The 26170-nt window shown below is 44.1% G+C and overlaps 1 protein-coding gene across 1 annotated transcript in view; it reads right to left on the minus strand.

Moving 5' to 3' along the window:
- The window catches only part of LOC144499452 (AF4/FMR2 family member 3-like), a 139516-nt gene that overhangs the window by 22263 nt on the left and 91083 nt on the right, over positions 1-26170 (minus strand). The window contains exon 4 of the mRNA XM_078221438.1: positions 18045-18092. Within this exon, the coding sequence (XP_078077564.1) occupies positions 18045-18092 (48 nt within the window). The remainder of the gene's footprint in view (positions 1-18044; positions 18093-26170) is intronic.

The raw sequence follows: 26170 nt of genomic DNA on the forward strand, positions 1-26170 counted from the left end.
GTCCATTAGTAGAAAATGGGCTAGTTGAAGTTGTAAAGGCACAGAGGACTCTTTCTTCATAGCAGATTTAAATGTCTGGACGGCCTTTTCAGCTAACCTGTTTGAGGCTGGGTGGTAGCGGGCAGTTCTAACATGCTGAATCCCATTGCTTTGCATGACGTATTGAAATTCCTCGCTCGTGAATGCAGTCCCATTGTTAAAAACCAGCACCTCAGGCAACCCATGTGTGGTGAACGTCTGGTGTAGTTTATCAATTGCGGCTAAGATGGTCATGGTCTTCATCCATTTAGAGTGAGCACCAACAATGAGGAGAAACATGCTGCCCATGAAGGGACCTGCAAAATCAATGTGGAGACCCATCCATGACTGATCTGGCCATTCTCATGGCCAAGGGCAGTAAACTTTGCTGTACTTTACACTGGCCGCAGTGTCTGACGAAGTCCTCGATGTCTTTATTGATCCTGGACCACTTCATATAACTCCGGGCTAACATTCTCATTTTCATCAAACTGGGATGTGCACAATGTAATTCTTGTAATGGCATTGTCCGAGCAGGAGCAAGAATGACCACCCTGGTTCCCCAGTACAGTACTCCATCCTTGCAACTCAGCTTATCCTTTCTGATTTGAAAAGGTCAAAATTGTTCGGACTTGCCTTGATTCCAGTCGTGAATCATCTGTTTGATTTTAGACAGGATGGGGTCTCTTTGGGTCTACTACTTGATTCATTGTACCAATATCGATAATGTGTCAAGAAAGTTAAGAACGAGTACAATTTCTTGGGGCAGTAGTGGTGGTGGAGGAATACCTTGCGGCAAAGGAAGGTGGCTTAAAGCATCCGCATTGGCAATGTGGGTGCCTGGCTTATGTTGGAACGTATCATCGTACGCCACTGACAGCAAAGCCCATCGTTGGACCCTCATTGAAGTGATGGGACGAATGGCTTTGTCCTCTCCAAACAAACCTAAAAGTGGCTTATGGTCAGTAATTATTGTAAAGTGACATCCATAAATATAGCCCCCCTTGGCAGGGTCGTAAAATGGGGTGAGCCATTCCAAAGTCCATAGGCTTTGGCAAGGATGGAAAATTCCATCCATCTTCATCTTGTTCTTAATACCAGCACACATTTTTTCTCATTTTCAGTGAGTTCTGAGGAAGCCAGGCAAATGCAATGATTCAGCTGTCAAGCCTTTCCATGCATCCAAAGAGTTGCCTTTAGCTCGATATAGGGCTGCCCTCCTTTAGTGCAATTCTTGCAGCAGGTCCTCTAATTTTTCAGCTTCGAGAGAAGCAATGTGGCTTACATATTTCCATTGTGCCATTTTGAACAATTAGTTTATTTATTTACCAGATCACAATTTCCTCATTTTTGATGAGCTGCAGTGCTGTAAAAGTTGTTCACCTCATATTTTTTGGTCCCCAGCAATGTAACGAAGGGGGTCAGGGTTCATATTACAAATTTGGTGCAGCTGGCAAGCTCTCTTATCCATCCATTAATGCACAAGTGTACCTATTGCATTAAAATGTATGAATGCAATCTTGATTTGACTACAAAACTGAAGCTGGTATGAGAAACTGCCTTAATTATCAAGTGTCCTTTCCATAGTAGAATCCAGACACAGAATAGCCTTAACTTGTAAACAGAATTGGAAACTTTCCATTTTTGTAACAGGTTTAAAGCAATTGAAGAGGTGATCGGTTCTGGATAACACAATATCCTTCATCTGAAGGAGAGTTGAGATATGGTACCAGTGGTGGAGTCTGGATTCAGGGAACTTCTGTGAGTGGGATGAGGGAAAACCAGCGAAATGTGCAAAATAACTGGTAATGGTCTGAATTGGTCTTGTACACCTTAAATAAAACTCCAGTTCAGACCAGTGCCAGTCATTTCCAACTTTTACTGTTTTTTTCCTTCTGGGTGAGTATGGCAGGTGTGGAAACTCAGACACAAAATGGCTGAGCTAGTGGAATGATGCTTTCAGGCTTGGGCTTACCAGAACATGAGTTGCAGGATTCTGTTGATTAAAACCTCGCAAAATGGTCTTTGGTCAATGTTTTGGGTACAGTGGATATAATTTGCTTGGGGCGGAATTTCTTAGGAAGATTTCTCAAGCAGTGCTTTGGGAAAATCAGTCCTAATTAAAATGCAGTATTTATTTTAAATAGTGAAATAGTAATATCTCACTTGCACTCTGTGAAGCACCCATTAGAATTATTCTACGTTAACGATGCTACTGTTTTGAAGTAGTGTGTCAGGACAAAGTAATTAAGTTATTTGACAGGAAGTATGTGCATTATAAAGAATTCTAATACGTTATATATGGATATGCTGGCTGCTCTGGTAAATGCAAGAGAAGTATAATTGATTACATTAACTTAACAAGCTGTTTCATATCTTCCAATTACTTGAGTCTTTCACAACTTATTTCACAACTTATTTTCTACAGCTGTAGCATTTTATTCATTATTGATGAGCCTTAAAAAGTTAAATTCAATTAAGTAATTAGGGCTGACTAATTCACTAAGGTTTTCTGAGATCACAATGTTCCCTTCTGGAAGATGGAACTGAGCCACACTTAAATGGCAATGTCATCTCTGAGGTCCATTAATAGGAAATGATTACAGTGGCCATCCAAATTGAATATTGTAAATAAATTTCAGAGCAACATATATTGTAAGCTGCTGGTTTTAAAGACAGTTGACTCTGAAGATATAGAAACCCAGCAGATGTTACTTAGCTAACTAATTGGTTGCTAATTACAGCCACCTCAGAAACGTCCTGTACCTAGGCTTAGCACAACAAATTTCTCCTGTCTTCTCTTTCATAGAAACATAGAAACATAGAAAAACTACAGCACAGAACAGGCCCTTCGGCCCCACAAGTTGTGCCGAACATATCCCTATCTTTTAGGCCTATCTATAACCCTCCATCCTATTAAGTCCCATGTACTCATCCAGGAGTCTCTTAAAAGACCCTATTGAGTATGCCTCCACCACCACTGACGGCAGCCGATTCCACTCGCCCACCACCCTGTGTGTGAAAAACTTCCCCCTAACATTTCCCCTGTACCTACCCCCCAGCACCTTAAACCTGTGTCCTCTCGTAGCAGCCATTTCCACCCTGGGAAAAAGCCTCTGAGAGTCCACCCGATCTATGCCTCTCAACATCTTATATACCTCTATTAGGTCTCCTCTCATCCTACGTCTCTCCAAGGAGAAAAGACCGAGCTCCCTCAGCCTATCCTCATAAGGCATGCCACTCAATCCAGGCAACATCCTTGTAAATCTCCTCTGCACCCTTTCAATCTTTTCCACATTCTTCCTGTAATGAGGTGACCAGAACTGAGCACAGTACTCCAAGTGCGGTCTGACGAGGGTCTTATATAGCTGCATCATTATCCCCGGACTCCTAAACTCAATCCCTCGATTGATAAAGGCCAGCACACCATACGCCTTCTTAACCACCTCCTCCACCTGCGGGGCCGATTTTAGAGTCCTATGGACCCAGACCCCAAGGTCCTTCTGATCCTCTATAGTACTAAGAGTTTTTCCCTTTATATTGTACTCCTTCATCCCTAACCCTGCCAAAATGGACCACTACGCATTTATCTGGGTTGAAGTCCATCTGCCACTTCTCTGCCCAGTCTTGCATCCTATCTATGTCCCTCTGTAACCTCTGACATCCCTCCAGACTATCCACAACCCCACCAACCTGGGTGTCATCGGCAAACATACCAACCCATCCCTCCACTTCCTCATCCAGGTCATTTATGAAAATGACAAACAGCAAGGGTCCCAGAACAGATCCCTGGGGCACACCACTGGTGACCGACCTCCATTTAGAAAAAGACTCATCTATACCCACTCTCTGCCTTCTTTGGGCAAGCCAGTTCTGGATCCACAGGGCAGCAGCCCCTTGGATCCCATGCCCTCTCACTTTTTCTAGAAGCCTTGCATGGGGGACCTTATCGAACACCTTGCTAAAATCCATATAAACCACGTCTACCGCTTTCCCTTCGTCAATGTGTTTAGTCACATTTTCGAAGAACTCCACCAGGCTCGTAAGGCACGATCTGCCTTTGACAAAGCCATGCTGAGTATTCTTGAGCATACTAAACCTCTCTAAATGCTCATAAATCTTGTCCCTCAGGATCTTCTCCATCAGCTTAACAACCACTGAGGTTAGACTCACCGGTCGGTAATTTCCTGGGCTATCCCTATTAAGAACATAAGAACATAAGAAATAGGAGCAGGAGTAGGCCATCTAGCCCCTCGAGCCTGCCCCGCCATTCAATAAGATCATGGCTGATCTGACGTGGATCAGTACCACTTACACGCCCGATCCCCATAACCCTTAATTCCCTTACCGATCAGGAATCCATCCATCCGCGCTTTAAACATATTCAGCGAGGTAGCCTCCACCACCTCAGTGGGCAGAGAATTCCAGAGATTCACCACCCTCTGGGAAAAGAAGTTCCTCCTCAACTCTGTCTTAAACCGACCCCCCTTTAATTTGAGGCTGTGTCCTCTAGTTTTAACTTCCTTACTAAGTGGAAAGAATTTCTCCGCCTCCACCCTATCCAGCCCCCGCATTATCTTATAAGTCTCCATAAGATCCCCCCTCATCCTTCTAAACTCCAACGAGTACAAACCCAATCTCCTCAGCCTCTCCTCATAATCCAAACCCCTCATCTCCGGTATCAACCTGGTGAACCTTCTCTGCACTCCCTCCAATGCCAATATATCCTTCCTCATATAAGGGGACCAATACTGCACACAGTATTCCAGCTGCGGCCTCACCAATGCCCTGTACAGGTGCATCAAGACATCCCTGCTTTTATATTCTATCCCCCTCGCAATATAGGCCAACATCCCATTTGCCTTCTTGATCACCTGTTGTACCTGCAGACTGGGCTTTTGCGTCTCATGCACAAGGACCCCCAGGTCCCTTTGCACGGTAGCATGTTTTAATTTGTTTCCATTGAGATAGTAATCCCATTTGTTATTATTTCCTCCAAAGTGTATAACCTCGCATTTATCAACGTTATACTCCATTTGCCATATCCTCGCCCACTCACTCAGCCTGTCCAAATCTCTCTGCAGATCTTCTCCGTCCTCCCCACGATTCACTTTTCCACTTATCTTTGTGTCGTCTGCAAACTTCGTTACCCTACACTCCGTCCCCTCCTCCAGATCATCTATATAAATGGTAAATAGTTGCGGCCCGAGTACCGATCCCTGCGGCACGCCACTAGTTACCTTCCTCCAACCGGAAAAACACCCATTTATTCCGACTCTTTGCTTCCTGTCGGATAGCCAGTCCCCAATCCACTTTAACACACTACCCCCAACTCCGTGTGCCCTAATCTTCTTCAGCAGCCTTTTATGGGGCACCTTATCAAACGCCTTTTGGAAATCCAAAAACACCGCATCCACCGGTTCTCCTCCATCAACCGCCCTAGTCACATCTTCATAAAAATCCAACATGTTCGTCAAGCACGACTTTCCCCTCATGAATCCATGCTGCGTCTGATTGATCGAACCATTTCTATCCAGATGCCCTGCTATCTCCTCTTTAATAATGGATTCCAGCATTTTCCCTACGACAGACGTTAAGCTGACCGGCCTATAGTTACCCGCCTTTTGTCTCCTTCCTTTTTTAAACAGCGGCGTAACATTAGTCATTTTCCAATCAACCAGCACTACCCCAGAATGCAACGAGTTTTGATAAATAATCACTAACGCATCCACTATTACCTCTGACATTTCTTTCAATACCCTTGGATGCATTCCATCCGGACCCGGGGACTTGTCCACCTTCAGTCCCATTAGTCTACCCAGCACTGCCTCTCTGGTAACATTAATTGTATTAGGTATTTCTCCTGCTGCCAACCCTCTATCGTTAATATTTGGCAAACTATTTGTGTCCTCCACCGTGAAGACCAACACAAAAAACTTATTTAAAGACTCAGCCATATCCTCATTTCCCACTATTAACTCCCCCCTCTCATCCTCCCCTTCTTGAAAATAGGAACCACATCCGCAATCCTCCAATCCTCCGGCACCTACCCCATCTCCATCGACGACGCAAAGATCATCGCCAGAGGCTCTGCAATCTCTTCCCTCGCCTCCCACAGTAACCTGAGGTACATCCCATCCGGACCCGGCGACTTATCTATCTTGATGCCATTCAAAGATTCCAGCACAACCTCTTTCTTAAAGTCCACATACTCAATCTTTCCAGTCCACCACAAGCCTGCAGTACATCCACCCAGGTCCTTCTCCTCTGTGAAAACCGAGGCAAAATACTCATTAAGCACCTCTGCCATTTCTACTGGTTCCGTACAGATTTTCCCGCCTTCACCTTTTATAGGCCCTTCACGTCTCATCCTTTTACTCTTCACATATTTATAGGGTTTTCCTTAATCCTACCTGCCAAGGCCTTCTCGTGACCCCTCCTGGCTCTCCTAATTTCCTTCTTTAGTCCCTTCCTACAAGCCGTATACTCATCTAGATCCCTATCTTCGCCAAGCTCGCTTTTGTACGCTTTCCTTTTCTTCCCGACTAGGTCCCGCACAGCTTTCGTGCACCACGGTTCCTTTAACCTATCAACTCCTCCCTGTCCACTCGGAACGTTGTCCTGTAGAACTGTAGACAGATATTCCTTGAAAAACTGCCACCTCTCTTCAGTACATTTCCCCGAGAATACCTCCTTCCAATTTACCCCTCTAATTTGCTGCCTTATGTCTTCATATTTCCCCTTACTCCATATAAACGCTTCCCTAGCTTGCCTGATCCTCTCTTTTTCCAATGCAAGCATAAAGGAGATAGAGTTATGATTGCTATCCCCAAGATGCTCTCCCACTGAGAGATCTGACACCTGTCCAGGTTCATTGGTCAGTATCAGATCAAGTACAGCCTCTCCTCTTGTAGGCTTGTCCACATGCTGTGTCAGGAAACCCTCCTGAACACACCCAATGAACTCCTCCCCATCCAATCCCCTTACCCTAGGGATATTCCAATCTATGTTTGGGAAATTAAAGTCTCCCATCACAACAACTCTGCTATTATTGCAACTCTCCAGGATCTGTTTCCCTATCTGCTCCTCCACCTCCCTGTTACTATTGGGCGGCCTATAGAAAACTCCTGATTGCTTATCAAAAGCCACTAACATGTTAAAGAGATCTTATTTAAATATTCAATAATATTTTAAACTGTGATGTATAATATTTTCTAGATGTTAGAAAACAGTGTCTAGGTAAGTGGTTATTGTCAAAGTAGCAGTTTTTTTGCAATGAGAGTAGTACTAAAGCAATTGTATCACCCAATAAATGGAATGTTTGCAGTACATGAATTTTACAAGAGTACGATAGTGATGGTCATAGAATCTGCTGTAATTTTCACAAGATGTGGAATGAGAAAAAAACATTATCACACGAGTGGTTTGGGTCTGGAATGCACTGTCTGGAAGTGTGGGGGAGGCAGGTTCAATCGAGGCATTCAAGTGGGCATGGGATTATTATTTGAATATAAACAATGTGTAGGGATACAGGGCAAAGGCAGGAGAATGGCACTAAGTCATGATGCTCTTTTGAAGAGCCAGTGCAGACACAAAGGGCCAAATGGCTTCCTGCACACCGCAACAGATCTGTGATTCTAAAGTTTCAAGATGAGGATTGATCTGGTTAATAAATAATACAATATAACAAGGCACGTGATTCAAAGTTTAGTGAAATCCACTAGGGTGACATCTTCAAACAAGATGGAAATCTCTTAGTATATTACAATAATCTAGTGCCACTTTTTCTTGACATTTACTTAAACACAATACAATACATAATCTGTACTTGAAGAACAATTCATTACATTTTCTAATCCTTTAGCCTTTGCAAAGTGGGTAGGATGTGCGAATAAATAGAGGTACATTTTCAAACATGGGGGTCACAATATGTAATCACTTCATGCCCAACTCAACTAAGCCAGGCAACACAATTTTCGTGATGATCAAAATTATTTCAGCCTACACAGCCCATGCTATTGCCTTGCTGGTTGTTCAGAAGGGGTTTCACAGTGTGCCAGCACCTCCTAAAGGCAGCCTTCCCTCTCTGGAAGTGTTAGTGCAAGGAAGCTGCTCCAGATAATTTGTGGGAATGTTGGATAGAAGTAGAAACACAGAAAATGGAACAACAGACAAGAAAGATGCCCTCAGGATACTTGGTGCAGTGCTGGAGGCACTTGTTAAGGCAGAGTCACAGCAGCCAAGAGGCCCTCGAGACACAGATTGAGAAGGGAATGGGAGCAGGTGGTCAGAGGGCCAGTTCCAGGAGTCTGGTCTTAAGGACCTGGCAGTGGTGGAAAAATTTCAATGATCTCACACGGATTGTCAAGGAATGCATCCTTCTTTATGTAACATCTCCTACCACTACATCACCAACATCTCAGGAGCAGAATTAGGCCATTCGGCCCAGGGAGTCTGTTCCGCCATTCGATTATGGCTGATATGCTCCTCATCTCCATTTTCCTGCCTTGTCCCCATAACTCATGCTGCTGAATGCACTATCCCCTCATCACTCACTCATCAGCAATCTATGGCAGTCAGAATTCAGGCATATTACCTAAACACATTGCAATACAATCACTGCCATTCTTCCACCTTTCTTGCAGGACTAGATATCCTATAACCATTCGGCATTTAACCTGAGCCCCATGGAGGTGACTCTGCTTCACATCATGGGGCTCGCTGTGCCAAAGGTTGTTGCATCCAGTGTGGCTGAGAACATTCAGGATGATAGGGCCATGTATAATATGTAGAAATTGTGGCCCTGCTCACTTGCTAAAAAAATCAGGGGGCGAATCTGGGAAGCCACAGTCGGATTTTATGGTGGGCAAGTAGTTAATTATTGAAGGTTGTGTCTTCTGTCCCCATGTAGGAGATTGTCCACTTTTCTCTCTCTGAGCTCTACTAACAGGAGTGGTGGTCACTTTTGGGACTGCATTTAGTCCCCAGCAAATGACCTAGGTGGAGATCAAACTGGATGGTAATTGGGGTGGAATCGCTAAAGCCAGTCAAGCAGGCCCTGGCGTGGGTGGAGGGGTTGCACTGATCAGGAGTTGCGAGGAGATTCAAGCGAGGGCAGCCAATTCTACTGCAGAGGACCTTCCATTGGGCACAGGGTGCTGTAACAGGAGGAAATGCCGCCTAAGAAACAAGCCTGTAGCCAGGTTGCTAGGGTATACCAGTGGCAGTGGATAGGTAACAGTCACTGCTCCTCCTGCGATCCCACGTGATTTTACTTCTTTCATGCCAATCCACTCCCAGGAATTGATGGTGGTGGTGGGGGGAGAATTGGGGGTGGGGGAATACAATTCTAGCCCCTTCTAAATTCCCACCTCATCATTAGTTTGCTATCTGGCATTAAGTACAAGCAGCAGATGGTCTGAGCATGGACCTCTTGCTTCCAACCCCCATAGTCTGGCAATACCTGTGCCTTAGAAAGTTGTACAAAGTCGGAATCTGTATGTAATGAGTCATGAGTGTAATGCAGCAAGGCCAGGGGGAAAGGATAACCTCTGTAACAGCTCACTAGAGGGTGAGGTCACAGGCAGGTTCTTCTGCAATGGACACAGATGAAGATTTTGATAAGGTGGTGTCCAATCAGTTCCTTAGCAGCCAGAGATAAACAGATAAACAGAGATAATAATCCAGGAGAATAACTTCTCCAGAGGTTTACATCCAGATCACTTGACACTCCTCCCAGCTCAGGTCTCCTTGTAGACTTTCTTGAGTTGATAAAATGGAGTCTTGTACCCTCCTATTTAGACAAAAGATCTGCGTCACCCATCTGTTCATTCTCTAGAACCTGTTCATTCTCTAGAACCTGTTCTGACTTGTCACAGGCCATTGCTTTTCTTGTCTATTTAACTTGTACATCATACTTAAACGGTCACTTCTTAATAAACTGTTTGAAAATCACTTATAAGGTTGATCATTTCACGGGTAATCTGTGACTCCCAGACCTTACAAGGCCCCACACCTAGGGTAGAAGGCCAAAGCTTGAGGTGGAAGAGGGCTAAGCATTACTTACAAGACCCTAAAGGGCACTGTTTCTCTTTGTTCCACAAGGAAAGTTAAAAATTAAAACCCTAGTTCTCCTTTGAGCCTATTCTGGTCCCAGAACATCTTCCCAGTTGGTTGACCTCATCAGAGCCCAATCTGCACATTTAAGTAAAGATCCATCCAGCTTGTGCTAGGTGTTGTTCTTTCCTGCTTGGAAGACTCAGGCTAAGATTGGCACCCACAGCATGATGTCAAGATCAATGGAAGTAAGTACCATGGAGCATGTTAACTGCCTGCTCAGCTAGTTTCTGTCAGGCAGACAGGTTAAACAACCATTCTGGTGTCCCCTCAATCGCGCACTAAGAAAGATACCATCAAGAAGGATACTATGGAGGTAGCAGATGTAGGCTCAATGTGCAATGGCTATCCAGTTTTGTGCTACAAATGCTCCATAATGTGTAATCCTTTGACTATGCAATATTAATTTGCAATGCTTTTAGCTAATTTTTTAAGCCTGGAAATTTCCGTGTCCAATCATATTATTTAATGCGCACCTCAATTTCTTTTTCTTGCTGATTTAATGGAGGCATTCCCTATTCATTTTAAATGGCTTAATGCCTCCATTAAACAGGAGAGATAAATTTCAAACAAATGTGAAGTAGTTGCATAATAACATTGCTCATGTTAATTTTCTGCCTATTATTCTGCGATCAGAAAAAACCTGAACAGGATGAGGAAGTATTTAATTAGAGTCAAACTAACTATACTATATTGCAAATGTGTAGTGCTTCCTTGATTTTCTTTTGACAACAATACGTTTCAAATGACAGCTCTGTGTTGGATAGCCCCACTCCCCCGAGCAACATAACGCAACCAAGAAAATAGACAGAAAACTGGCATGCGTGCCAATGTATTCATAATTGCTGTCTACTCTTAGACTAATTTCCTCTTCTTGTGACAGTTTAGTTTCTAATCTTGGATGGAATCTTCCCGAAATAGAAAATAATCAAGGTTTGGGACCATTTCCCAGTCCAATCCGGCTGGTGTCTGCTATCCACCTGGGAGGCAGGTAATTAACAGACTGCCTTCACATTCATTGTCTAATTAAGGGCAGCGGTTTAGGACTGCCACACAGGCGACCCAAAGGGAGGGTAATCAGCACTGAAGGGTCAGCAACCCCACCTGGAGAGTGGAGCTGCTGAAGCAGTCAGGTGAGCAGGACGGTGTCTCAAAATGGAGTCGTGCTCAGATGGCTGCAGAACAGTTTAGAAAATAAGGCTTGGAGGTGTTAGGGTCATGAAGTCTTGCATAGAAGTGGTCATGATCATGCCTGCTGCCATTTCAGCCAAGCAGCACTGATGGCACTCCAACATACTGCTGGGAGGCAGCTCACAATAGTTGTTGGGCTCTGGAATCAGCGGGGGCGGGGCTATCCAACACAGGGAAAGTCCAGTATGGGACAATGGCCCTTGATTGGGGTTTTAATTGGATCGATTGACTGAGGAATAAGCTGTTGTTTCACATTGCAGTTCATTCCAGGAAATTTGCCTGAAAGTGGTACAGAATTGTAGAACTATCCCACTTCCTTCCCAATCTCTCCCCATTCCACTACCACCTGCCAAAAGCCAAGAAAATTTGTTCGTGCAACTTTTCTTCTCTGTTACTGTCTATTTTTCTCTCGACACTTGGTCTGACTGTCTCATAATGCTCCTCTTTTATCTTAGCCATTGAAAAGCCTTGAGGAACTAACCCTGAATGCAATCTAGATGCCAAACTACCAAAGTGCATAGAACTAATGGATCATTCCTTAATATTTCCATTGCCTTATGCATTGGAAGGTCTTTGTGTTCAGTGGAGTGTACTGAAGTTTCTGGAACAGTCATTTTTTTTAGGATGCTCTGATTCTCTTGTAGTGGCACCAAGGATATCATTAGACTCTGACACTAGCAATCTAGCACATATCTTTTGAGAGTCTATGGCGGAATATATGGTGAAAAATATTTTTTGAGACAGACCCCAATTGAAAAGGGAAAATGAGAAAAAAAACTGACCTTCTCTGTTGCTAAGGAATCTAAATTTGAAACTGAGACAATGGGCGTGATTTTCCGGCCATGTTCGTCCCAAAACCAGAAAATCCCACCTGAGGTCAATGGACTTTTGTATGGTCCACCCATCCCCATCACCTGCTATGATTTCTGTGGCAGGTGGGACAGGAAAATTCCGCCCAATGAGTTCAGTGGTGCAGTACAGGTAGGCTGAAGAAGAGAGGCTATATCCAGAAGCTGAGAATAAGCAAAGATATAGTTGCTGCAGTTTGTGGATGCTAGCCAACTATGTCCCATCCTCAAGTTCCAGCATTTACTTTGCTTCTCTATTTCTTATGTTCTTATGTTCTCCCTTGTGCTGTTTCTCCTCTTTTAGCCTGTCCTTAAGAATTGTGTGCAATGTTTGCCTGCATGACAATTCAATTCTTATCATTGTCAGCCACAGACAGTTTCAACTGACAAGCATTTGAGATTCTCCTGACTTCTCTTATGGAATTCCCACAGAAATAGTGAGACTTCAATGAGCATGCATACATTGCACAATGTCGCATTCATTTAATGGTCAACTTCTATGTACTGTTGAATCCCTTAGGTTAGTAAATGCATTTTTAAGGTAAATACAAATCTACTGTTCAAAATGTATGAAGGATACATAAAAGCAGCTTGCAGCCATAACATTTACTGTTATGTATTTGCCAGTTTGCTGTCTATATTATATAACTGATTTATCTGAGAGCAATGCAGAGATGACAGCTGTTCTAAATCTACAACAGGTTTATTTATAGTGCTTCAAAATAGCTTAGCAAGTAAATGCTCTCAGCCAGAACCCAGGTTAGCCTTCCAGAACCTTCTGTCCACTATCAGTTATGTAAGTTATCTAGCTCTACCGACAGACTTAAGCAATCAGATACAGTGCACAGACTATCATAATCAAATTCCGATATTTCCCCCTTTTAATTAAAGACTTCAACTTAAATCATTCTAAACAACCATATCTATATCAATATCTTTCAACTTGTCTGTTTTATCTAAGTAAATAAATAATCTCTGAGGTACAAAGGTCTCTTAGGTCTGCAATTAGATCTACAAATTTGAGGTTCAGTAATAAGGCTAAGCATATCAGCTACTTGCTTGTTGCAAGATACCCGACCTCAAAGTTATGTTGATGAAGACAATCTGGCCATCTGTGGTTGTGTAGAGATCAATGAGCTGATCCTGACATAGCTAACAATGTAGTCAGCACTTGATGATCAGTGTAGAGAGTGACCAATGTTCAGATGCGTAGATGCAGGCTAGTGCTTCAAGCTGTCCAGTAGAGTTGCATTCCGTTTGTGACAACAGGCATGACCCATAAGCAATTGGTTGTTCACTTCCTGTAATGTACTGTGAAAATACAACTCTAATTGCATTTTCCAACACATCTGCTGTGACATAACATTTCCGGATATGACTAGTGCAGATGCCTTTTTCGCCTTTAACGTTTCAAATGCTGTATTTGCTGTATGATTGTCCATTCCCATTCTGCAGCTTTGTGAAGTAGCTTCCAAACAGCTGCAGCGATCTTTGCAAACTTAAAATAAATTTTGTAATAAAAGTTGGTAGTACTGAGGAACAATGCCAACTCTTTCATATTAGATTGTGTTAGAAGGGCATGAATTGCTCTGACATTGCTGCGTGTAGGCTTCATTCCAATTACTGTCAATCTGTATCCTGGAAAGTCAATCTCAGGTGCTACAAATGGACATTTGGCCTTGTTGAGCTTCAAATTGTGTTGTGTGAGTCGAGTGAGCATCTTTGATAATTGCTGACCATGTTCCTTATCCCTTCCATGGACAGCCACATCTTCAAGTAGGTTGGGCATCCTCTGAACATCTGATAAGACTGAAGAAACAAACTTCTGGGATGCACTAGGTGATGGACTTAGTCCATAGGGCAATGTGCGGCATTGAAACAGACCTTCATACAAACAGACATATGAATTAGGAGCCTGTTCCATCATTCAATAAGATCATGGCTGATCTGATTGTAACTTCAACTCCACATTCCTGCCTACCATCAATAAACTTTCATCCCCTTGCTTGTTCATGAGTAATAAAAGCTGTAAGATATCAGCTTTGTTCTGCTAGTGGTATGTGAAATTAGCTCCTTTGATACGGTGCTTTGTGAAGACTTTGGAGTCATGAAATAATGCTGACAGTTCTTGAATTGTAAGAAGTGAATACCTGTCTGGAATGATGGCTTTATCGATCACCTTAAGGTCATGCATATTCTAAATTTGCCACTTTTTTGACGTGCAATTATTAGATTTGATATCCACAATGATGAGTCAATTCACTCAAGGATACTGTCTGTTTCTAGTAATTTCAGCTCATGTGATACTTCAGCATAGATTGCAAATTACAAACCTCTCAAATTTTGCAAAAGTTGTAGAATTGACGTGTTAATGTGCGGAGCATGACATTACTCCTGATTTCCCCAAATCCAGTAAATGAGGAAGGAAACTGGTGTGTATAGACTGCATCATCAATCACATTAGTGTGTGCTCTGATGGAGTTTAATTCCAAGCCTATCAAAAAGGTTTACCCCACAAGTCTTCTGCCTTTGGCTATACATAAAGTGAATCTGTCTGGAGTGATGTTTTTGCAGCGGATTACAATTTCGATCATTCCTGAAACTGGAAGCAGTCACAACGATGGTGGGATTGCCACTGCACTTGTAAATTTCTCTGACTTAATGCTGCTGCATATTTCTTTCAGGATCATCCGATCCCAACTTTTACAGAAATGCACAACATCCCTTGGGGAGCTCCATCGGAGTGGAGTACAGTCAGAGGTAGACAGTACACACCACATTTTTACAGAACTAACTACCATATGGTAAGTTTAAAGGTCGAATGTGATACTGCGTGCCTGCGAATAACTCTTTCATTGGTGAGTTTCACTTTCAAAGATACCTGACCACTTCGATTGAGAATAACTTCAGGCAGCCATCGTTGGTTACTGCCAAAATTCCTTACATAGGCGCAATCATTTGAGTTGAAATGTCTCTCCTTAGCATGGTTGTTAAGTCTCTTCTGCTTTTACTGCCTTTTGCCTACTCTCGCTTTGACATCTGGATGTAGAAGATCTAAGTGAGACTTTAGTTTCCTATACATCTGTGACTTGGCTGGTGAGCATCCTGTCTTGGTTTGTGGCGTGATGCAATATTGGAACAAAAACCTTGAGAGCTTGGTTCCCAAAGTATCGCCTGCCATTTTCCTCAATCCTTCTTTCAGTGTCTGAACAGTTTGCTTTGCTAAACCTTTGAAGCTGGATGAATAATAGTAATGGATGAGTGGGTAGTGAGTGAGTGAATGAGTTAACAGGTGGGTAGCTATGTGGGTAGGTGGGTGAGGTGAGTACATGGTGAGGTGGGTAGGCAGGGTAGGGGGTGAGATGGTAGCTAGGTGACATGGATACGTTAGTCGGGTCTGGTTGGGAAGGGTAGTCAGTTCAGGGGGTAGTCTTGCGGTCGGGAGGGGTACTGGTGTGGTTGGGAGGGGTGGTCAGGTAAGAGTGTAGTCAGATTTGGTCATGGGTATTTGGTTGGCTATGACGGTAGTCAGGTGGTCAGGAGTGTGGTTGGGTGGTCAGGATGTAGTCAGAATTGATCGGTAGTAGTTAGGTGGTCGTGGGTGTAGTTTGGTGGTTAGGGATAGTTTGGTGGTCAGGGGTAGTTTGGTGGTCAGGATGTAGTTTGGTGGTCAGAGATAGTTGGGTGGTCACAGGTTAGTCAGGTCTAATTGATAGAAGTTGGGCGGTGGGGGGTTTAGTTAGATGGTGGGAGATGTAATCTGGTGGTCAGGTCTGATCGGTGGCAGTTGGCTGTCAGGTGTGTAGTTAGATGGTCAGGGGTAGTTGGGTCATCAGGACAGATCTGTGGTAGTTAGTTGGCCAGGGGTGTGATCTGGTGATCAGGAGTTAGACGGGCAATCAGGGGGTATTCAGGTCTGATTAGTGGTAGATGGGCAGTTGGGAATGTAGTCAAGTTGGGCTGAGGTAAAGTTGGGGGTCGGGCAGTCGTAGGTCGGGGAGGGGGGGTTGTCAGGTTGAGGGATGTGGTCAGGTCTGGTCGGGAGGATAATCGGGTTGGGGAATGATTGGTTTGGGTCAGGGAGGTCATCAGGTCGTTGAAGGGGGTAGTGGTAGTCAGGGTAGTAGTGAGGGTTAGTCCAGTGGTCAGGGAAGCTCGTCAGGTCAGGGATGGGGACATGGTCAGGTTGGAAGAGTAGCTAGTTGGGGTCGGGGGGTTAGTAAGGTGGTCAGAAGGGTAGTCAGTTGGTTGGAGGGGCTAATCAGGTGGCAGTCTGGGGAGGAGGAGGTCGGGGGGGGAGGGGGATTGGGAGTCAGGACATAACAGGTTTAATCTGTCTAACATTTCCAGGGTAACAACCCAGGTAAGTACTCTGGATCTGTCTGAAATCTCTGGCCAAAATCTTATCACCGTTAACGCCAATGGGATTTTCCCATTCCAAAGTAGTGAACGGAGATTTGCCTAGCCGCCAAATTCTTTGATCTCGCTGCAGCGGAAGCATGGTGTGAACAGCTGGTAAGATCGCACCCTCTGACTTGAGCTCAGAGACAGAGCCATTTAGAATGATCCCAGAGAGCAGAGGAATTGCCCACCAGAAGTTGAAGCTTCCTGGGCAGTTCCTGCACACACTTCCAGGTGTCAGGATTTCCACAGGGTCCTGACCTGCATTTTGGGTCGTGCAACTGGTCTCCAATGATTTGGAGACCAAAAGATTTGGTGCAAAGCTTAAAACTAGAAAGTCAATGGTCAGCATTTTACCATCCCGCCCGCCATGGGAATTGGAGCAGGTGGGGGGGAAGCGGTGGGGGCTGACCATGGAAAGGTCTGTTGACCTCAGGCAGGATTTTATGGTTTAAAGATGAGTGAGACTATATTATCCCGCCCAATACGCTAAGAAATGTTGGGGGCAATTCTCCCATCCCGCTGCGTTGCAGAGGCCATTTTGCGGGTTTCCAGCTGGGCACCACGGCCTCCGCAAGTCTCCAAGTGCCAGATTTCCAGCACCATCAGCTCCGCACCAGTAATCGGCACAGAGCTGAATAATTTATGTTAATGCTAATTTGAATACTATTTAAATCCCATTAGCAGGCCCAGGACTGAAGACTCCAGCCTGCTAGCACCCCCCCTCACCTCCACCAGGAGTGGTTCACTCCAGCAAGGTTTACTATAGCTCCCCACTTGCGGGGAGCTGGTGGCCTAACACTGCTAGAGTGAAGGGGAGGCCATCGAGGCCCCCCCCAGAGGGTCAGGGGCCATAGGGTGTGCCCCTGGGCATTGCCACCTTGGCAGTGCCAGCCTGGGCTCCCTGGCACTGCCTAAGGGGCAAAGTGCCAATGCTCAGGGGCATCTTGGCACTGCCCACTGAGCAATGGGCAGATGCAAGGGGGCATGGCCTAATGGGGGGGCCCCGCTGCCACTCTGCAACTGGGCTGAGTGACAGAGGGACGGGGGCCGTGCGAGGTGGTGGTGTTGGAGGGGCAGCGATGCGGGGTCGCAGAGCTGGCCAGTGATCGGGCTGGCCAGCGTTTAGAAGGCTGGCAGTGTGGGGCCACTGCGAATGCGTCGATCTCAGCGCCCTGCAGATTGGCACATGCGCAGTGGCCTGCTCAGCGCTACGCTGTCGGCCTCTCCAGTGGGAATAGCTGAGGCGCTCTCCACAGAGGGGGGGAGGTTCTTTTTGAAACTCCTGTTGAAAAAACCAGCGGGATTTATTCCAGTTTTATGCGAATTTGACAACTTGTTTGGGAGAATCGGCCCCTTTGTCTCCATTCTGTATTTTAATTGTACTCCAAACAATAAAAGTGAATTATTTGGAGTCTATGTTGTCACAATTCACATTGTTTAACAATCAGAGGTAAAAGGTGCACTAACCTGTAATATTTCTTCAACACTTTGATTGTTCTTACTACTGCCATTGACCTATAAAAATAAGTGCATCTAATTAACACTGCCTTCAATGCTTTGATGTACTGGTGCCCACTTAATTGAAAAGGATCTCACTTATTATACAGAGGGAGGACATCTTGATGGGATCATGCAGTGAGGCCATATGGGTAGAACTCAGGAACAGGAGCGGTGCAATCACACTGTTGGGGTTGTACGACAGACCTCCCAACAGCCAGTGTGAAGTGGAGGAACTGACATGTCAGCAGATTTTGGGAAGATGTAAAAACAACAGGGTTGTTGTGATGGGCGATTTTAACCTCCCCAACATAGACTGGGACTCCTTTAGTGCCAGGGGCTTGGACGGAGCAGAGTTTGTTCATTGTGTCCAAGAGTGCTTCTTGGGGCAATATGTAGATTGTCCAACTCAGGAACGCAAGACAAAATACAAAAATAATTTACAGGCACATCATTAAAGAAATAAGGATGGCTGTCATGAGAGTAGCACCATCAAGGGTTAGACCAGATAATATCACAGGTAACAATCGAAAAAATATAAAATTATTTTGCTTTGGTATTTACAAGGGAAATGGAATAGATAAACATGTCATTGACTGATAGATGACTAATGAGATAAGTGCATTTAGAATGAAAAAGAAATATTTTGAACAAATTAAACAAACACAGAGGACAAAGCCCCTGCGCCAGATGGATTGCAGCCTTGCATTTTAAAAGAATCTGGGGAAGAGATAGTTATTGCTCATATTTAATAATTCATTAGAAAAGGTGCAGTGCCAGAGGACTGGTTAATGTAAAAACAAAGTACTGCTGATGCTGGGAATCGGAAATAAAAACAGAAAATGATAGAAAAACACAGGTCTGTCAGCCTCTGAGGAGAGAAGAATAGAGTTTACAGCTGAGATTGCCGCTCCTGTTCACGTCAGGCGGATTTGATGATGAGGGAATAATATCGTAAGAAGGGCAGAATTGTGTTTCACATCAACGCAAAAGCAGGAAGCGACATACTCTCCTCCCATCAATGGCAGGTCATGTGTCTCATTGTTCAACATCAGGAATTTCATTGCAATAAATTAACATATCATTATCAGGCCCATACACCGGAATCATCCCACCCATGTCAAATAATGTATCCATGGTGGTGCAATGTCAGAACGGGGTGAAGAACGACTGGTCTCAAAAGGCATGCACCTGGTGAGCAGTACCCCCAGGTGAGCTCAGAGGTAAGTGCAGGATGGAGAGGGTCATGCTAGGCTGATGTCAGGATGATACCAGGATATGGAGCTGGGTGAAGACTGTTTCCTGGTGTGCTCGCTGTGCACTAGAGTGGCCTTTAGAAATGGGGCCTGGATCATCAATTTGCTAAGTGATATATTACGGAACCCCTACCTATCTGTCCACCACTATATGGCAGGGAAAGCTGCCATTACCATTGGTGGCCTCAAAGCCCCTTTTCCCATTCAACATTGGCCTTTGCCAATTTTTTGAGTCCAAATGACTATTCTTCAGGGTAAAAGAGAGGGAGAAATTTGATGCATTTTATACTGTTTACAAGGGGGTGGAGGAGGTGGATCAAAATAGAATGTCAGTGTTGGGTAGGAGCTAGAGATTGCACAAAGATGTTAAGGACACAAGACAAAGGAAGTGTCAATGGCAGTGTTAAGGACTATAAAAGGTGCTGATAGTGGCATAAAGGTCAGTGCTTTGTGAAAGCAAAATTTAAGTCCAAATTGGGGAGGGGGTCAGGAGAGAGAGGTTGCATTGGGAAAAAATAATTTATTTCTTGATGAAAAAAGGGTGAAGATGGAGGAGAAAGTTCACACTCTCAAGTGGCTGAACTGAATGTTGAGTCCAGAAGGCTGCAACATGCCTAATCAGGAGATATTGTCCCTCCAGCTTGCGTTGAGTTTCTCTGGATCATTACAGGAGGCCAAGGACAGACGTGTGGGCATCAGAGCAAGATCAGAGTTGAAATTGCAGGTGACAGGATGGTAATGTAATTTCTGTATTTATTAATGGGGACAGAACATTTCCTGGAAATTAGAGACCAGTCATTTTAACATCAGTGGTGGGAAAAATAATGGAATCTTTATTAAAGGAGAGAATAGAAGAACATCAAGAAATTAGAAATCTAATAAAGAATAGCAAGCGTGGATTTCAAAGGGGAAAATCTTGCTTGACCAACCTTACCAAATATTTTGAGGAGGTAACAAAGAGAGTTCACAATTTTAATGCAATAGATGTGATTTATCTGGATTTTTAAAAGGCCTTTGATTATAGGCTAATGCATAATGTCAGAGAATGTGGAACCACTGGACAGGTGAATGAATGAATGAATTGCGAGCTGGCTTCAAGACAGAAAGCATCAAGCGGTAATGAAAGGTAGTCATTCAGAGTGGGAGAAGGTGAGAAGTAGTATTCCACAAGGATCAGTGCTGGAACCACTACTGTTCAAAATTAATAGTAAAGATTTGGACATTGGAATCAAATAACAAATTTCTAACCTATGGGTGACACCAAATTGAGGAAGTGGTGAGGGGTAGGGGTGGTGAGCAGTCAATGCGGAGGAGGACTGCAAAAAATAAGAGGAGGATATTAACAGACCTGCTGAATGGACAAATAGTGGGGAAATGGAATTGAACCCAGATAAACATGAGGAGAACATTTTAGTTGGAAGAATAAGAAGGTCACTTATTGCTTGGAAGATGCAAGTCAAGCAGGGTAGTCAAACAAAGGAATCTCACAGTACAAATACATCAATCACTAAAAGTTGTGCCACAGGTTAGCAAGGCCATAAAAAAGCGCGATCCAAGCATTCGGTTCTATTTCTAAAGGGACAGAATATGATGGAACCTTGGTTAGAGCAATAGTACTACATGCTGTTCTGGTTGCTATATTCTAAAAACAAGGTAGAGGCTCAGGAGAGGGGGAAGAGAAGATTTACAAAGGTGGTGTAAAAAATGCATGGGTATAGATATCAGGGAATGATTGAAGGCTTTTTTTTTCGGAGAAAGAGGGTTGAGGGGTGACCTTTGGAAGCCCTTAAAATTATGAAAGGCACTGATAGCGAGGGTACAAAGAAAATGTTTCCTCTTGTGGGGAAGAGCATAATTAGAGAGCATCAATATGAGCTAGTGCCAAGAAATGGAATAGGAATTCAAAGGAAACTTCATCACACAAAAAATGGTAAGAATATGGAACTGGAAGTGGTTGAAGCAAATAGTATAGATGCATTTAACAAGAAACTAGATAAAGCAGATGCCAGAGAAGGGAATAGATGGTTACGATGGTACATTTAGATAGGTAAAGATGGGAGGAGACTTAAATGGAGCATAAATATTGGACTAGCTGGGCCAAATGGCCAATTTCTGTGTGTATACCATATATAAATTATATCACATAAGCCTGATTCACTATTGGTGCAATCCCATATCATCAATAGAAAAAATATATACAATATTCAGATGAAGACAGACTATTTCAACAAGAGAATCCAATTTTATAATAAAGCTAGGAAATTCATTTACTGTAAATGAATAAATCCAATTCCTTAAGACACCAACCACACAACAACTAGATTGGCACTAGAGGATGTGCTTAAAATCTTAAATGGCCCTGCTGTTAACACAGTTTTGTGCCATCTTAAAAAAAATTTGGGAAAAGTCTTCTGTTGAAGAAGTTAAAATGTTAATACTCGGTTTGTAACTTACCTCAGTCCCTTTAATTTGTGTATTGTGTTGTGCTGCAGAATAATTATACAATATTTTTGCAGTCAAAATTATATTGGCATGTTTGTGTACATTGTACGTGAAGTTACAGTGATTCACTTAACTTTTTTCTTCATTGAGATTTTCATGTTTAATTAATTACCTAGTGCTGATATTATGAGTGAATATTTCAAGTAATCAAAATAGATCCATAAATGCCTGATCAAATTATATCGAATTTCAACCAAATGGAATGTAGCTATTCCATTACATTCATCAAAAGAGTATAGGAGGCAATTCTCCCAGCCTGCTGCACTACTCGAGTAGCGCAGTGGGCTGGAGACATCAGCGGAGGCCATTTCGCAGGCTTCCCGCTGGGCGCCAAGGCTACCACGAGTCTCCCAGACTAAGATTTCCAGAGTAATCAGATCCGTACCGGAAATCAGTGCGGATCTGATTACAATATGAAAAATCAGTATTTCCATTTCATTAGTGGACCCGGGACTGAAGTCTCTGAGCCCGCGAGCATCTCCCGCCGTACCGGGAGTGGTTCATTCCAGTGGGGTTTACAGCTGCTCCCCAATAACGGGGAACAGGCGGCCCGACGCTGCTGGAGGGAAGAGAGGCCACTGAAGCTCCCCCCCACCAACCCCACCCCCCCCCCCCCAAGGATGTCATGGGTAAGAGGGTGGTGCCCCAGCCTGGCACCTTGGCACTGCCCAAAGGGTAAATAGGCACTTCCCACCAGGCACCTTGGAATTGCCCACTGGGCATAGGAAGATCGAGGCTGGCTAGTGGGGGGGGGGCATTGAGGCTTGCCTGGGGAGGTCCGCCAGGCCAGTGATCAGGGGGTGGAGAGTTCGCAAGGCCAGCAACGGGGGTGGTTGTGGGGCTGGCCAACAATCAGAGGCCAGCAATCTGGAGGCCGGCATTTCGGAGGTACTGCCATGCGCCGGTCTCCGCACTGACAGATCAGTGCATGCGCAGTGGCCCACTCAGCACAATGCTGCCAGCCACTCGGGCAGGAATAGGCCCCGCCCATAGATTTCCAGAGTGAATCCCACTAGGGCACTCTGATGCACAGCGTGTCAGGGATTCATTCTGGAAATCATGCTAAAAAAACAAGCGGGGTTTACTCCCAATTTCCCGTAAATTGGGAACTTGGAATTTTTTGGGAGAATACCGGCCATGGTGTCTTTCACAAAGGCAAAACATAAATTTGAAAACATGAGGAATTTGGAAATTGGAAACCAGTGTTGTAGGGCTGGACAGAGTTATAAAGATAAAATGTGTGACATCAAGGTTCAATTTAAAATAACAATGGGAATTTTTAAATCGTAGACATTGGACATTGCATATCAGCGAGGATAGAGATGATGGATGAGTAGCTCCTGGCACAACAACATCCTCAGGCTGTGCTCATTATAATGACCTGGATTTTGCAGAAATATTAAGGGGAAAACTGTCAGTGTTCACCATCATTACCCCTTTGAAACTGACAGTAAGAACTGGAGTCACACACAATGCCAGTAGAATGTGGAAATCCAGAAGTTGCTGTTGGTCATTATACACTTTCCACAGGGTATGCTGTTGAATTCTGCACAGTCTAGAAATTAATTATAAATTACTGCACTTCCCTTTTTATGATATATTAATGTTTTAAAAATCCCTGTAAAAGTTGTGTCTTGCTAATGAGATATAACTGGGTATTTAATGATGCGCGAGGTTAAACTATTAATGAGTAATCTCTCTGGTCCTGGAAATCTAACTTCATACATTTACCTGTTATGAAATAAAAGTTCACGGGCGGGATTTTCTGGCTGTGTTTGCCCCAATGCTGGAAAATCCCGTCGGAGATCAATGGACCTTTGCATGGTCAATGTCCCACCTGCCACGCTTCCTGTAGCGGGAGAGATGGGAAAATTCCATCCCATATCTCTTAATAGAATTTTCAATACCTGGAGAGGCAGCCCAGTAAAAGTCAGTAGCCTCCCTGCATGCTGGTGGAGAATGGATGGGATGGGGTTCCTCTTGATTAGGCAGCCAGCCCTGTGGGAAGACCCTGCTAGCCACGATACTTGTGATTGGCAGCACCCCGTGCCCCCCCACTCATTCCATGCCATATTGGTTCCAATAATTCCCAACCCCACTTTGCTGCAGTCTGGGATTTCCCAGGGGTCATTGGTCTAGGGACTGCTACTGTCCTTGCAATGGTTGCAGCCCCAGTGGTGCTGGGAGGACTAAGAACCCATCGACCATCCGATTGGCTGGCAGCTTTTGAAGGTGGGATATCCTGCTTTTGAGGGGTGGAAGGCACAACATTCAAGTAACTAATTGCCTGAACCACATAAAACAGAGTCACGGCTTCCAGGACCGCTGGAGATAGGCCTACCTCCAGTTTTCCAGCCAGGGGGTGAGAACACTGCAGAAATCCTGATCCAGCAGACAAAATCTGACACCAAGCTAATTAAACAGATCTTAGGACAGATGGCCAAAGGCTAGGTCAAATAGACAAGTTTTAAGAAGCAACCTAAAGGAAGACAGAGGAGTAGATAGGTGCAAAATAAGGAATTTTAGAGCTTGGGACCTAGACAAATGGAGACGTAGCTGCTAATGTTGGGTAAGGTGATTAAAAATTACAGATACACTGGCAGCTAGAATTTGAGGAACTCAATGATCTGAGGGTTTTTAAAATTAATTCAAGGGATGTGGCCAGGTTAGGCCAGTATTTATTGTCCATCCCTAACTGCCTTTAAGAAGGTGATGGTGAGCTGCCTTCTCACAGTGCTGTTTGGGAGGGAGTTCCAGGATTTTGACTCAACAACAGTAAAGGAACGGCAATATAATTACCAAGTCAGGATGGTGAGTAGCTTGGAAGGGAACTTCCATGTGGCAGTGTTCTCTTGCCTCTGCTGCCCTTGATCTTATAGATGGTAGTAATCATGGGTTTGGAAGGTGCTAAGGAGTCTTGGTGAGTTCCTGAAATGCATCTTGTAGATGGTACACATTGCTGCCACTGTGCGTTGGTGGTGGAGAGAGTGAATGTTTGTGGAAGGGGTGCCAATCAAGCAAGCTGCTTTGTCTCTCATGGTTCCAGCTTCTGGAATTTTGTTGGAGCTGCACTCATCCAAGCAAGTGGAGCCTACTCCTTTACATTCCTGACTTGTGTCTTGTAGATTGTGGACAGGCTTGAAGGAGTCAGGAGGTCAGTTACTCGCTGCAGGATTCCTTGCCTCTGACCTGCTGATGTAGCCACAGTATTTATATGGCTATCCCAGTTGAGCTTCTGGTCAATGGTAAATCCAGGATGTTGATAATGGGGGAATTCAGCAATGGTACTTCCATTGAATGTCAAGGGACGATGGTTAGACTTTCTCTTGCTGGGGATGGTCATTGCCTGGCACTTGTGGAGCGCAAATGTTATTTGTCACTTGTCAGCCCAAGACTGATATTGTCCAGGTCTTGCTGAATTTGGACATGTACTGCTTCAGTATCTGAGGAGTCACGAATGATGCTAAAAATTGTGCAGTCATCAGTGAATATCCCACTTTTGACCTTATCATGGAAGGTCATTGATGAAGCAAATAAAGATGGCTGGGCCTAGGGCTGGAGGAGGTTACAGAGATAGGGAGGGATGACACCAGGGAATGACTTGTACATAAGGATGAGAATTTCGATGTTGAGGTATTGACATACCTGCAACAAAAATGTACAATGTCCTGTGATATTCACTTGATAACAAAAGAAATATTACCCACTAAAAATAAGCCATTTGGTAAAGTATGCATTTTTTATAACTTAATACAATATCTGCATGGGCTATAAATTATTGGGAGCAATATCTTGTGGAGGTACATATAAACATACAAATTAGTAGCAGGAGTCAGCCACTCAACTCCTCGAGCCTGCTCTGTTCTTCAATAAGATCTTGGCTCATCTGAGTGTAGTTTCAACCCCACATTCCTGCCTACCCTTGATTCACCCCCTTGTTAATCAAGAATCTATCTCGCTCAGCCTTAAGAATACACCACCCTTATGTGCTGCCTCATTCTCTTTTCCTCCATTCGGCATTGTTCTTTCTGCTCTTTCATAAATAGCCAACAATGAATGATATTGGGAATCCTATAATAGTAATTCAGAACTTTGACAAGTTTGACAGAATTCCGGGTGGTCTCATAAGTCCTTAAGGCTTTTAGTGATAGGGTGAACTCTGTCCAGGCACAGATTAAATGAATCTGCTTAAACCCTTTCTTATAATTCCAGCAAACACTTTTAAAAGCTTCTCTAAGCTACAAAATGAAGCATTTCTACCATTACCAGCTGCTTCTGGCAATACGCAGCACTCTTAACTGGCCATGCATTATCCTTGGTGAAATCAGGGTACTAATC

This window comes from Mustelus asterias, chromosome 10 (assembly GCF_964213995.1).
Source record: "Mustelus asterias chromosome 10, sMusAst1.hap1.1, whole genome shotgun sequence".
Taxonomy (NCBI): Eukaryota; Metazoa; Chordata; class Chondrichthyes; order Carcharhiniformes; family Triakidae; genus Mustelus; species Mustelus asterias.